General features: G+C 43.7%; 1 protein-coding gene across 1 annotated transcript in view; it reads left to right on the top strand.

Moving 5' to 3' along the window:
- Positions 1-15,225, top strand: part of ADCY1 (adenylate cyclase 1) — a 614,659-nt gene that overhangs the window by 230,949 nt on the left and 368,485 nt on the right. The window contains exon 5 of the mRNA XM_069730375.1: positions 10,405-10,532. Coding sequence (XP_069586476.1) covers positions 10,405-10,532 — 128 coding nt within the window. The remainder of the gene's footprint in view (positions 1-10,404; positions 10,533-15,225) is intronic.

The following is a 15,225-nucleotide window of genomic DNA, read 5'->3' as shown; positions in this document are numbered from 1 at the left end:
GTAGGCAATTTTAAATTGGTTCCAGGGGTACACGGGCAGCAGTGACCTGGTCAGTGTAGTAGTAGTTGAAAGAATGGACCGCAGACAGGCATCGAAGGCCTAAAATAAAAAAATTGGGCTGGCTGTAGGCAATTTTAAATTGGTTCCAGGGGTACACGGGCAGCAGTGACCTGGTCAGTGTAGTAGTAGTTGAAAGAATGGACCGCAGACAGGCATCGAAGGCCTAAAATAAAAAAATTGGGCTGGCTGTAGGCAATTTTAAATTGGTTCCAGGGGTACACGGGCAGCAGTGGTGTGGTCAGTGGAGGCCTAGTGGAAGGAGTGACCGCAGACAGGCATCGAAGGCCTAACATAACAAACTTGGGCTGGCTGTAGGCACTTTTAAATTGGTTCCAGGGGTACACGGGCAGCAGTGGTCTGGTCAGTGGAAGTCTAGTGGAAGGAGTGACCGCAGACAGGCATCGAAGGCCTAAAATAATAACACATGGCTGTAGGCAATTTTAAATTGGTTCCAGGGGTACACGGACAGCAGTGGTGTGGTCAGTGGAGGCCTAGTGGAAGGAGTGACCGCAGACAGGCATCGAAGGCCTAAAATAATAACACATGGCTGTAGGCAATTTTAAATTGGTTCCAGGGGTACACGGGCAGCAGTGGTCTGGTCAGTGGAAGTCTAGTGGAAGGAGTGACCGCAGACAGGCATCGAAGGCCTAAAATAAAAAAATTGGGCTGGCTGTAGGCAATTTTAAATTGGTTCCAGGGGTACACGGGCAGCAGTGGTGTGGTCAGTGGAGGCCTAGTGGAAGGAGTGACCGCAGACAGGCATCGAAGGCCTAAAATAATAACACATGGCTGTAGGCACTTTTAAATTGGTTCCAGGGGTACACGGGCAGCAGTGGTCTGGTCAGTGGAAGTCTAGTGGAAGGAGTGACCGCAGACAGGCTTCGAAGGCCTAACATAACAAAATTGGGCTGGCTGTAGGCACTTTAAATTGGTTCCAGGGGTACATGGGCAGCAGTGTATGGTCAGTGGAAGTCTAGTGGAAGGAGTGACGGCAGACAGTCTTCGAAGGCCTAACATAACAAAATTGGGCTGACTGTAGGCACTTTTAAATTGGTTCCAGGGTAACACGGCCAGCAGTGGCCTGGTCAGTGTAGTAGTTGTAGAAAGAAGGGACCGCAGACAGGCTTCGAAGGCCTAACATAACAAAAATGTCAAAACAATGGTATTGTCAGTGCCAGGCATTGAAGGATGTCAGCGGCTAGACTACACATTGGTGAAGCTGTGAGAGATAATTTTGCTAGTGGTAGAGCACTGTTTGAGCTGGGGGGGGGAACTGTCTTGTGGCCGGCGGTACAGGCACAGGGCCCCTCATATTACAACGGTGTGTCTGACGTTGGGTGCGCACCACCACCGCCAGAGACACTTTATTGTACTATGAGGGACCCAGTGGCAGTGCCGTCGACCAAAAGCGGCCACACCCACCTCTTCAGACAAACAGCACTCTCAAGGGTCCAAGCGCAAAGTGGCGATAGCACGGCCCCGTGTGGGGAGTTTGGCCATTTCGTGAGGTGGAAACATGTCGTATGCTGGACAATCAGGTGAAGAAAATTACGAGATTGGAAAAGTCATTCAGAATAGTCCACAGGCAAGACCTTTTCATAGGAAAGCTAGGTGTCAGCCGGGCAGGGTGGGGCAAAAGATTTTGAAATCCAGTTGTGGTTCATTTTAATGAAGGTTAGATCATCTACATTTTGGGTAGCCAGACGAGTCCTTTTTTCTGTTAGTATTGAACCTGCAGCACTGAATACTCTTTCTGATAGGACACTAGCTGCCGGGCAAGCAAGCTCCTGCAATGCATATTCTGCCAATTCTGGCCAGGTGTCTAATTTGGATGCCCAGTAATCAAATGGGAATGACGGTTGAGGGAGAACGTCGATAAGGGATGAAAAATAGTTTGTAACCATACTGGACAAATGTTGTCTCCTGTCACTTTGAATTGATGCTGCAGTACCTGTCCTGTCTGCGGTCATAGAAAAATCACTCCACAACCTGGTCAGAAAACCCCTCTGTCCAACGCCACTTCTGATTTCTGCCCCTCTAACACCTCTGGTCTGCTGGCCCCTGGAGCTCGTGTGAGAACGATCACGGGCGCTGTGTGCAGGGAATGCCAGAAGCAAACGGTCAACAAGAGTTGATTGTTTTGTTGCTAATATTAGTTCCAAGTTCTCATGTGGCATAATATTTTGCAATTTGCCTTTATAGCGAGGATCAAGGAGGCAGGCCAACCAGTAATCGTCATCGTTCATCATTTTTGTAATGCGTGTGTCCCTTTTGAGGATACGCAAGGCATAATCCGCCATGTGGGCCAAAGTTCCCGTTGTCAAATCTGCGGTTGTGCTTGGTTGAGGGGCAGTTGCAGGCAAATCTACGTCACTTGTGTCCCTCAAAAAACCAGAACCCGGCCTTGCCACGCCACCAATTTCCCGTGCCCCCGGGAAAGCTTCCTCATTAAAAATATACTCATCCCCATCATCCTCCTCATCCTCCACCTCCTCTTCGCCCGGTACCTCGTCATGTACACTGCCCTGACCAGACAATCGCTGACTGTCATCAAGGCTTTCCTCTTCCTCTGGTGCAGACGCCTGATCCTTTATGTGCGTCAAACTTTGCATCAGCAGACGCATTAGGGGGATGCTCATGCTTATTATGGCGTTGTCTGCACTAACCAGCCGTGTGCATTCCTCAAAACACTGAAGGACTTGACACATGTCTTGAATCTTCGACCACTGCACACCTGACAACTCCATGTCTGCCATCCTACTGCCTGCCCGTGTATGTGTATCCTCCCACAAAAACATAACAGCCCGCCTCTGTTCGCACAGTCTCTGAAGCATGTGCAGTGTTGAGTTCCACCTTGTTGCAACGTCTATGATTAGGCGATGCTGGGGAAGGTTCAAAGAACGCTGATAGGTCTGCATACGGCTGGAGTGTACAGGCGAACGGCGGATATGTGCGCAAAGTCCACGCACTTTGAGGAGCAGGTCGGATAACCCCGGATAACTTTTCAGGAAGCACTGCACCACCAGGTTTAAGGTGTGAGCCAGGCAAGGAATGTGTTTCAGTTGGGAAAGGGAGATGGCAGCCATGAAATTCCTTCCGTTATCACTCACTACCTTGCCTGCCTCAAGATCTACAGTGCCCAGCCACGACTGCGTTTCTTGCTGCAAGAACTCGGACAGAACTTCCGCGGTGTGTCTATTGTCGCCCAAACACTTCATAGCCAATACAGCCTGCTGACGTATGCCAGTAGCTGCCCCATAATGGGAGACCTGGTGTGCAACAGTGGCAGGTGCGGATGGAGTGTTTGTGCGACTGCGGTCTGTGGACGAGCTCTTGCTTCTGCAGGAGGACGAGGAGGAGGAGGAGGAGGGGGTGCGAACGGCTACAGACAACTGTTTACTAGACCGTGGGCTAGGCAGAACTGTCCCAAACTTGCTGTCCCCTGTGGACCCTGAATCCACCACATTTACCCAGTGTGCCGTGATGGACACGTAACGTCCCTGGCCATGCCTACTGGTCCATGCATCTGTTGTCAGGTGCACCTTTGTGCTCACAGATTGCCTGAGTGCATGGACGATGCGCTCTTTAACATGCTGGTGGAGGGCTGGGATGGCTTTTCTGGAAAAAAAGTGTCGACTGGGTAGCTCGTAGCGTGGTACAGCGTAGTCCATCAGGTCTTTGAAAGCTTCGCTTTCAACTAACCGGTAGGGCATCATCTCTAACGAGATTAGTCTAGCTATGTGGGCGTTCAAACCCTGTGTACGCGGATGCGAGGCTAAGTATTTCCTTTTTCTAACCATAGTCTCATGTAGGGTGAGCTGGACTGGAGAGCTGGAGATCGTGGAACTAGCGGGGGTGCCGGTGGACATGGCAGACTGAGAGACGGTGGGAGATGGTATTGTTGCCGCCGGTGCCCTAGATGCAGTGTTTCCTACTACGAAACTGGTGATTCCCTGACCCTGACTGCTTTGGCCTGGCAAAGATACCTGCACAGATACAGCAGGTGGTGCGCTAAATGGTGGTCCTACACTGCCGGAAGGGATGTTGCGTTGATGACTAGCTTCATTGGCCGAGGGTGCAACAACCTTAAGGGACGTTTGGTAGTTAGTCCAAGCTTTCAAATGCATGGTGGTTAAATGTCTATGCATGCAACTAGTATTGAGACTTTTCAGATTCTGACCTCTGCTTAAGGAAGTAGAACATTTTTGACAGATGACTTTGCGCTGATCAATTGGATGTTGTTTAAAAAAATGCCAGACTGCACTCTTTCTAGCATCGGATACCTTTTCAGGCATTGCAGACTGAGCTTTAACCGGATGGCCACGCTGTCCTCCACCAGGTTTTGGCTTTGCCACGCGTTTTGGGCAAGATACGGGCCCGGCAGATGGAACCTGTGGCGATGTTGATGCCTGCTGCGGCCCCTCCTCCTCCTCTGCTTCAGAACTGCTGCCGCCTGCACCCTGTTCCCCCAATGGCTGCCAATCGGGGTCAAGAACTGGGTCATCTAATAACTCTTCTTGTACCTCCTGCGCAACTTCGTCTGTGTCACCGTGTCGTTCGGTGGTATAGCGTTCGTGATGGGGCAACATAGTCTCATCAGGGTCTGATTCTTGATCAGCACCCTGCGAGGGCAATGTTGTGGTCTGAGTCAAAGGACCAGCATAGTAGTCTGGCTGTGGCTGTGCGTCAGTGCACTCCATGTCAGATTCAATTTGTAATGGGCATGGACTGTTAACTGCTTCACTTTCTAAGCCAGGGACGGTATGTGTAAAGAGCTCCATGGAGTAACCCGTTGTGTCGCCTGCTGCATTCTTCTCTGTTGTTGTTTTTGCTGAAGAGGACAAGGAAGTGACTTGTCCCTGACCGTGAACATCCACTAACGACGCGCTGCTTTTACTTTTACCAGTTTCACGAGATGAGGCAAAAGAGCTAGAGGCTGAGTCAGCAAGATAAGCCAAAACTTGCTCTTGCTGCTCCGGCTTTAAAAGCGGTTTTCCTAATCCCAGAAAAGGGAGCGTTCGAGGCCTTGTGTAGCCGGACGACGAACCTGGCTCCACAGCTCCAGACTTAGGTGCAATATTTTTTCCCCCACGACCACCTGATGCTCCACCACTACCACTACCCTCATTACCAGCTGACAATGAACGCCCCCGGCCACGACCTCTTCCACTAGACTTCCTCATTGTTTTAAAAACGTAACCAAACTAACGTTATTTGTTGCAGTCACACAACTTACACGGTGAGCTATAACTTCTGTATGATTTAGCTACCCCTTTACAGGTTGGTGAGACCACAGCGAAAATCAGGCCCAATGTTACACACTCTTTTTTTGGTGGCTGCAAATTAGAGAGATGCCCCACACGCAGGACTGTCACTGAAGCACAAATGTTAATATTAATGTCACACTATTATTTTTTTTTTATTTTTATTTTTTTCAGGAACACTTTAGAAACCCCCCAAAAAAAAAAAAATAGATTTTTGCAGGGAGAATTTAGAAAACAAATGTAACAAACTATATGCTTTCTATGGGCCACTGAGTGAGAGATGACGCACACAGGAATCAGGAGTGGCACACAAGCCCAGAGGCCAATATTTTTCTACCAATGATTGATGGAGTTATTTTCTCTGGTAGATTTTGGAACCCAAATCAAGGAAAAAAAATGTAGGCTTTCTATGGACCACAATTGGAGAGAGAGAGAGAGAGAGATGGCACACCCAGGAGTCAAGACTGGCACACAAGCAGAAAGGCCAATATTAATCTCCCACTGTTTTTTTTGGTTGTTTTTTTTTTTTTTTTTTTCAGGGAGACTTTAGAAAAAAAAATAATAAAAAAAATATGATTTTATCAGGAAGAATTTAGAAACCAAATAAAATAAAATGATTTTTTCAGGGAGAATTTAGAAAACAAATAAAACCAAAAATAGGCGTTCTATGGCCCACTGACTGAGAGATGACGCACCCAGGAGTCAAGACTGGCACACAAGCAGAAAGGCCAATATTAATCTCCCACTGTTTTTTTTGGTTGTTTTTTTTTTTTTTTTTTTCAGGGAGACTTTAGAAAAAAAAATAATAAAAAAAATATGATTTTATCAGGAAGAATTTAGAAACCAAATAAAATAAAATGATTTTTTCAGGGAGAATTTAGAAAACAAATAAAACCAAAAATAGGCGTTCTATGGCCCACTGACTGAGAGATGACGCACCCAGGAGTCAAGACTGGCACACAAGCAGAAAGGCCAATATTAATCTCCCACTGTTTTTTTTGGTTGTTTTTTTTTTTTTTTTTTCAGGGAGACTTTAGAAAAAAAAATAATAAAAAAAATATGATTTTATCAGGAAGAATTTAGAAACCAAATAAAATAAAATGATTTTTTCAGGGAGAATTTATAAAACAAATAAAACCAAAAATAGGCGTTCTATGGCCCACTGACTGAGAGATGACGCACCCAGGAGTCAAGACTGGCACACAAGCAGAAAGGCCAATATTAATCTCCCACTGTTTTTTTTTTTTTTTTTCAGGGAGACTTTAGAAAAAAAAATAATAAAAAAAATATGATTTTATCAGGAAGAATTTAGAAACCAAATAAAATAAAATAATTTTTTCAGGGAGAATTTAGAAAACAAATAAAACCAAAAATAGGCGTTCTATGGCCCACTGACTGAGAGATGACGCACACAGGAGTCAGGAGTGGCACACAAACCCAGAGGCCAATATTTTTCTACCAATGATTGATGTAGTTATTTTCTCTGGTAGATTTTAGAACCCAAATCAAGGAAAAAAAATATAGGCTTTCTATGGACCACAATTGGAGAGAGAGAGAGAGAGAGAGAGAGAGAGAGAGAGAGAGAGAGAGATGGCACACCCAGGAGTCAAGACTGGCACACAAGCAGAAAGGCCAATATTAATCTCCCACTGTTTTTTTGGTTGTTTTTTTTTTTTTTTTTTTTCAGGGAGACTTTAGAAATAAAAATAATAAAAAAAATATGATTTTATCAGGAAGAATTTAGAAACCAAATAAAATAAAATGATTTTTTCAGGGAGAATTTAGAAAACAAATAAAACCAAAAATATGCGTTCTATGGCCCACTGACTGAGAGAGAGAGAGAGATGGAACGCTTAGTACTGGCACACAAGCCCAAAGGGCAATATTAATCTCCCTTTTTTTTTCCAGGGAGAATTTCTGAAACCCAAAAAAAAAATAAAATAGGCTTTCTATGGCCCACTATTTGTGAGAGAGATGGGACGCTCAGGACTGGCACAGATGGCACGCTCAGGACTGGCACAGAAGCCCAGAGGCCAATATTAATCTCCCTTTTTTTCTGGGAGAATTTATAAAACCAAAAAAATATTTAAATAGGCTTTCTATGGCCCACTATTTGTGAGAGAGATGGCACGCTCAGGACTGGCACAGATGGCACGCTCACAACTGGCACAGAAGCCCAGAGGCCAATATTAATCTCCCTTTTTTTCTGGGAGAATTTATAAAACCAAAAAAATATTTAAATAGGCTTTCTATGGCCCACTATTTGTGAGAGAGATGGCACGCTCAGGACTGGCACAGATGGCACGCTCACAACTGGCACACAAGCCCAGAGGCCAATATTAATCTCCCTTTTTTCAGGGAAAATTTATAAAACCAAAAAAAAAATTAAATAGGCTTTCTATGGCCCACTATTTGTGAGAGAGATGGCACGCTCAGGACTGGCACAGATGGCACGCTCACAACTGGCACACAAGCCCAGAGGCCAATATTAATCTCCCTTTTTTCAGGGAAAATTTATAAAACCAAAAAAAAAATTAAATAGGCTTTCTATGGCCCACTATTTGTGAGAGAGATGGGACGCTCAGGACTGGCACAGATGGCACGCTCAGGACTGGCACAGAAGCCCAGAGGCCAATATTAATCTCCCTTTTTTTCAGGGAGAATTTATAAAACCCAAAAAAAAATAAAATAGGCTTTCTATGGCCCACTATTTGTGAGAGAGATGGCACACTCAGGACTGGCACACAAGCCCAAAGGCCAATATTAATCTCCCACTGTATTTTTATCAGGGAGAATTTATACACCCCACAAAAAAAAATACAGAAAAATGAAAAGGCTTTCTATGGCCCACTATGTGAGAGAGATGGCACACACAGGGATGGCACTCTAGCAGAAATGCCAAATTGCCAATCTTAATCTCCCACCAAAAAAAAAAAAAAAAAAAAAACAGGGAATGTCCTACAATTACTATCTCCCTGCCTGCAGTAATCTCAGCCAGGTATGGCAGGCAGCTACTATCTCCCTGCCTGCAGTAATCTCAGCCAGGTATGGCAGGCAGCAATAAGGAGTGGACTGATGCACAAATGAAATAAAAAGTGTGGACAAACAAAAAAGATAGCTGTGCAGAAAGGAAGGAACAAGAGGATTTGTGCTTTGAAAAAAGCAGTTGGTTTGCACAGCGGCGTACACACAGCAATGCAGCTATCAGGGAGCCTTCTAGGGCAGCCCAATGAGCTACAGCGCTGAGGGGAAAAAAAAAAAAAAAAAAAATTCCACTGTCCCTGCACACCGAGGGTGGTGTTGGACAGTGCAAATCGCTGCAGCACAAGCGGTTTTGTGGTTAATGGACCCTGCCTAACGCTATCCCTGCTTCTGACAAAGCGGCAGCAACCTCTCCCTAAGCTCAGATCAGCAGCAGTAAGATGGCGGTCGGCGGGAACGCCTCTTTATAGCCCCTGTGACGTCGCAGACAGCAAGCCAATCACTGCAATGCCCTTCTCTAAGATGGTGGGGACCAGGACCTATGTCATCACGCTGCCCACACTCTGCGTTTACCTTCATTGGCTGAGAAATGGCGCTTTTCGCGTCATTGAAACGCGACTTTGGCGCGAAAGTCGCGTACCGCATGGCCGACCCCGCACAGGGGTCGGATCGGGTTTCATGAAACCCCGACTTAGCCAAAAGTCGGCGACTTTTGAAAATGTTCGACCCGTTTCGCTCAACCCTAGTTGGGACCCCTCTATTCTTGATATCGAACCTTGCTGAAGCTGACAGCTGAGGGTTACAGTACCCAGCTGTGAGTTTTGCCTGGCTGGTTATCAAAAATACAGAGGAACTCACTCCTTGTTTTCTTTTTTTTTATTATTATTTACAGAGCAGGCTCCGGCTGAGGAATACTTCCATCAGCTGCTCCAGCCTTCACTGTTATTAGCGGAAGCAGGTGTCAGCTAATGGGAGTTCCATCAGCTGACACCAGTGACCTGAGGTAAACTTTATACCTCCGATCACAGCTGCTCACTCACGCTGTCTTTTGCAAGCGTTGGAACCGCGGCTGTCTGTTCGGCAGTGATGACTTTACCGCTGATCAGTAGTGGTGTTTGCTGCGCTGTCATGCACATTCAAGTGAATGGGGTCTTGGTTCGGGTCCAGGTACTGTTCTGGTACCCGAACCCAATGTTTTTGTAACCGTGCGGCCGAACCCATCCGGACCCGAACATGCCGGTGTCCACCCATCTCTAACCACTGCTGTATGCAAGCCAAATGAACAGTCAGCACTGAGGTGGGGGAATAGTGCTAAATTTTCCAGACAAGTATGGTGTTTGTAATGGCGCCTTCAAAACTGAACAGGGAAAGTTCTTACAATGAGTATTTGGTGAGTTTTTGATGTTGCAGAATTCTTGCAGAAGCTTTTCACCTATTGGCTAAATTGGGTTGCTTGCATTTTTTTTCATTGTGTTTTTAGTATGGGTTTTTATTACCCTTTTTCTTTAAATTTATCATGTATTTGGCACTGCAATTCTTGTCTCTTTTGGTATGTCATGCTTTAAATAAAGGTGCTTTGTTTTTTATACTAAAGCATAGTAAAGAAATTCACAGTGGACACTAACATGCAGCACATAACATCGCTGCTGTAACAATAGTGAAACAGATACAAATAGGTAGCATCCTTTAATTATAGTGTATAATATTGCCTGTAATATAAATCCCAGTGGATGATTTAATATGTATATATATAAAAATCACTTATATAGGTCTTGGAACCTGGTTTGTAGTGTGGCCTAAGCGCATCAACGCGCGTTTCACCGTTGCTTCATCAGAGGGCGTGTTATAGGCACTAATATACTCTATAGTTATATGATGCTACATGTTGTTTACATCTGTTCCACTATTATTACAGCAGTGATTTTTTTTGCTATGCGCTGCATGTTACATCATCCAATGTGATTTTTTACTATAGCCACCAATATACTTTATAGTTCAAGTTCTTATTTTAAATCTGAATTATAACTTGTATGTAATAAAATTAAGGTCATTAGGTAACAAACTGTTTACAATTATGATCTATTGTAATTTGCAACAGGAAAACCACTGCAGAAGAATAAAAATTCTTGGCGATTGTTATTATTGTGTTTCTGGACTAACACAGCCAAAAACAGATCATGCACATTGCTGTGTTGAAATGGGATTGGATATGATTGACACCATTACGTAAGTACCATCAATAAAATATTCATTTTAAAACATTATATGAACTTTTAAACATCTTTGTACAGCGTATATAGAGTATATCAGTGGTCCCCAACTCCAGGCCTCGAGGGCCGCCAACAGTGCAGGTTTTCAGGATTTCCTTAGTATTGCACAGGGGTTGGAATCGTCACCTGTGCAGATGATCACATTACCACCGATGCAATACTAAAGAAATCCTGAAAACCTGCACTGTTGGCGGCCCTCGAGGCCTGGAGTTGGGGTCCCCTGGAGTATATGAACACAATATATGAAGTATATACAACAGCAGTTTAATTTTTCCTTCCTTTCTTCCAATAACCTTAAGGGAAACCGGGAACCACCAAAAATGCTAATAACATGCAGATATGAGCTTAATCTGCAGGTTATTAGTGTTACCAATCTGCCCGCATGTGCACCTAGCCAAATGCTGCAGGGATAAAATGAACCTTATTCTCACCGACAATGTTCTGGTTTCAGTCCCAAGGGTGGCGTCAGTGCAGGTTCGGTCACTGGTCTGGACTGCTGTAACCGCGCCCACTGTCCCTGACTGACACTCGCTCTACATTGGGGCCTGCCCAAATCTGAAAGTTAATAGCGTTTTTGCTGGTGACAGGTTCCTTTTCACTTAATTTTTTTTAATTTTGGGGCCAACATAGCAATATATTTTTGTGGCTTCATTTTTGCAAGATAATTTGTACTTTTGAATGACTCTCAATTTTACCATGCAATATATAATATATCATTTTATGTAGAATTTTATGGAGAGGAAGCGATCAAAAGCAGTTAATCCTAAAACAAAATATATATATGGATCTATCACTATATACATGTATATAGTAGGGATTCATTCACCCGGGTAGCCGCTTGGCCACAAAGCCACAGGGTTTTTTATATGACAAGAGGAATAGTGGGTTTTTTTTTCACTGATTGTACAGTAACGAAACCAAAGCTATGAACATAAAATCCCTAGCCTTGTCCATGCACTAGCTAAATAGTATAGGCCCTGGCTATCCAGTCAAACAAAAAAACGGTCGCCCATAGTAACCAGTAATAGTTTCAGCTTGGTGCACATGGCCTCTGCAGTCTCCTCTCAGAAAGATTCAGACTTGTCTCTCTCCAGCTCCATCACAATTCCAGCTGCTCAGCCACCCCCAGCTAACTGATAAAGGTGAACACATGGCCTAGTCATAGTCATAGCCATCAAAGTGCACCTAATTCAGGACCTGCAGTGTGTTATAGGAAGGACAGTTCTCTACTTTCCCTGAAAAGATGTGTGTAATACTGAGGTCTCGGAGCACTGTATACAATCCGTTTTCAATCCTTTTAATTCAAACTCAGCCTTAATAATTTGAAAGTGACCTCAGCAGAGAAATGATGGCTACCCACTAGTAACCAGTGGTCTATTTAATAAAACAGCGCACTGGCAGACTTTTCATGTTTTTTTTTAAATAAAAAAACAGCCCCATAATTTTCTTAGTCATTTGTGATTAAACAGACCAATCTGTGCAAAAATCTGACTTAGGGCTCATACCAAAAAATGGCAACATGCTGCGATTTGCTGCGTATCTCGGATGAGACTCGCCAATGGAAGTCAATGAATGATGCGAGTGCTGTCCGTTTTTTACGCACCGGTCTCCTTTGAAAAGCTGGCAATTCATGTGTGATGTACAGTAAAATCACACTGACAGGTTAGAATAGAATAGATATATACACATATAATACATATTTAATACATATTGGGAATTTTTCTGGATATTTTACCACGCTAGAGTTCATATGAGTTTATGCCACCAGGGGGCGCATCAACGCAAGTCTACAAAGCTACATTCCCCTGCATTCCATTCATTCCCCAGTTTTTACAGCCAGGGACAGCTGCATTAGCAGGCTCCTAGTTGTAAAATTATTTAACCCCTTCAGATGGATTTACATCGTGGGACATGACTGTACGGCGGACAGGTATGGGATATTATTGGTTTTTTATTTTCCCTTTTTTTTCAGAAGATCGAGGGTCGTCAGTTGGATTGAGAGTACAATAAAGATGTTAAAACCCCATGTGCATTTATTTCATTAAAATACTTTATTCATAATGTGTGTGTTTTTATCCCTTTATCACTATTGGATTAATAATAGATAGGTGTCTTATTGACATCTCACCATGATTAACCAGGCTTAATGTCACCTTACTTTAGCAAGGTGATATTAACCCTTTATTTCCCCATATCCTACCACTACTCAGGAGTGGGAAGAGAGTGGCTAAGTGCCAGAATAGGCGCATCTTACAGATGAGCCTTTTCTGGGGTGGCTGGGGGCAGATGTTTTAGCCAGGGGTGGGGCAATAACCATGGTTCCTCTCTAGGCTATCAATATCTGCCCTCAGTCACTGGCTTTCCCACTCTGGCAGAGAAAATTGCGCGGGAGCCCACACCAGTTTTGTCTGTGATTTAACCCTTTATTTTAACACCTAGAGCTCCCAAATTTTTGCACACAGACACTTCTAACATTAGTAGTAAGGAATATGTAAAAAAATAAGGGATATGAAATGGTTTACTGTATGTAAACCATGTCTCATATCCTGTCGGGTTTGATAAGAAGATAGCGAAAGTCGGCCATTGAAATACCGGATTTTCTGCTATCTTACTCTGTATTAAATATATATACATACATATTTATACACGCATATATACATATATACGTACATACATACAGTACAGCCCATACATACATACAGCACAGACCAAAATTTTGGACACACCTTCTCATTTAAAGACTTTTCTGTATTTTCATGACTATGAAAATTGTAAACTCACACTGAAGACATCAAAACTATGAATTAACACATGTGGAATTATATACTTAACAAAAAAGTGTGAAACAACTGAAAATATGTCTTATATTCTAGGTTCTTCAAAGTAGCCATCATTTGCTTTGATGACCGCTTGGCATTCTCTTGATGAGCTTCAACAGGTAGTCACCAGAAATGGTCTTCCAACAATCTTGAAGGAGTTCCCAGAGATGCTTAGCACTTGTTGGCCCTTTTGCCTTCACTCTGCGGTCCAGCTCACCCCAAACCATCCCGATTGAGTTCAGGTCTGGTGACTGTGGAGACCAGGTCATCTGGCGTAGCACCCCATCACTCTCCTTCTTGGTCAAATAGCCCTTACACAGCCTGGAGGTGTGTTTGGGGTCATTGTCCTGTTGAAAAATAAATGATGGTCCAACTAAACGCAAACTGGATGGAATAGCATGCTGCTGCAAGATGCTGTGGTAGCTATTCTGGTTCAGTATGCCTTCAATTTTGAATAAATCCCCAACAGTGTCACCAGCAAAGCACCCCCACACCATCACACCTCCTCCTCCATGCTTCATGGTGGGAACCAGGCATGTAGAGTCCATCCATTCACCTTTTCTGCGTCGCACAAAGACACGGTGGTTGAAACCAAAGATCTCAAATTTGGACTCATGAGACCAAAGCACAGATTTCCCCTGGTTTAATGTCAATTCCTTGTGTTCTTTAGCCCAAACAAGTCTCTTCTGCTTGTTGCCTGTCCTTAGCAGTGGTTTCCTAGCAGCTATTTTACCATGAAGGCCTTCTGCACAAAGTCTCCTCTTAACAGTTGTTGTAGAGATGTGTCTGCTGTTAGAACTCTGTGTGGCATTGACCTGTTCTCTAATCTGAGCTGCTTTTAACCTGCGATTTCTGAGGCCCGTGACTCAGATAAACTTATCCTCAGAAGCAGAGATGACTCTTGATCTTCCTTTCCTGGGGCGGTCCTCATATGAGCCAGTTTCTTTGTAGCGCTTGATGGTTTTTGCAACTGCACTTGGGGACACTTTCAAAGTTTTCAAAATTTTTCGGACTGACTTACCTTCATTTCTTAATGATGGCCTCTCGTTTTTCTTTACTTAGCTGCTTTTTTCTTGCCATAATACAAATGCTAATAGTCTATTCAGTAGGACTATCAGCTGTATATCCACCAGACGTCTGCTCAACACAACAGATGGTCCCAATCCCATTTGTAAGGCAAGAAATTCCACTTATTAAACCTGACAGGGCACACCTGTGAAGTGAAAACCATTTCCGTCACTACCTCTGGAAGTTCATCAAGAGAATGCCAAGACTGTGCAAAGCAGTCATCAAAGCAAAAGGTGGCTACTTTGAAGAACCTAGAACATAAGACATATTTTCAGTTGTTTCACACTTTTTTGTTAACTATATAATTCCATATGTGTTAATTCATAGTTTTGATGCCTTCAGTGTGAATTTACAATTTTCATAGTCATGAAAATACAGAAAAATCTTTAAATGAGAAAGTGTCCAAATGTTTGGTCTGTACTGTATATACTGTATATATATACTGTATATAGACTGTATATATGTTTTCACGAATATTTGAGCCCATGGATCCATTCTATGTCCATTTTGCCATTCCGGCGAGAAATTCTTGCCGTACGGATTTCACACAGAGGTTTACATGACGATGACATACGGATCACTGTTCTGGGAACATTTCTGCGTATTTGTTCTGTAAAAAACAGACTGTATTTTTATATGTTGTGTGTGACTCCAGCCTTAGAAATAACATGCTGCTGTGACTGTGTTGAGATGAGTGATGTGCTATATATTTATATATTCCCCAACACCCTCTGCTTACTCCTCACTAATACTCTCGCATAA

Source organism: Ranitomeya imitator, chromosome 6 (genome assembly GCF_032444005.1).
Source record: "Ranitomeya imitator isolate aRanImi1 chromosome 6, aRanImi1.pri, whole genome shotgun sequence".
NCBI lineage: Eukaryota > Metazoa > Chordata > Amphibia > Anura > Dendrobatidae > Ranitomeya > Ranitomeya imitator.
This window is presented reverse-complemented; position numbering and strand designations above follow the sequence as displayed.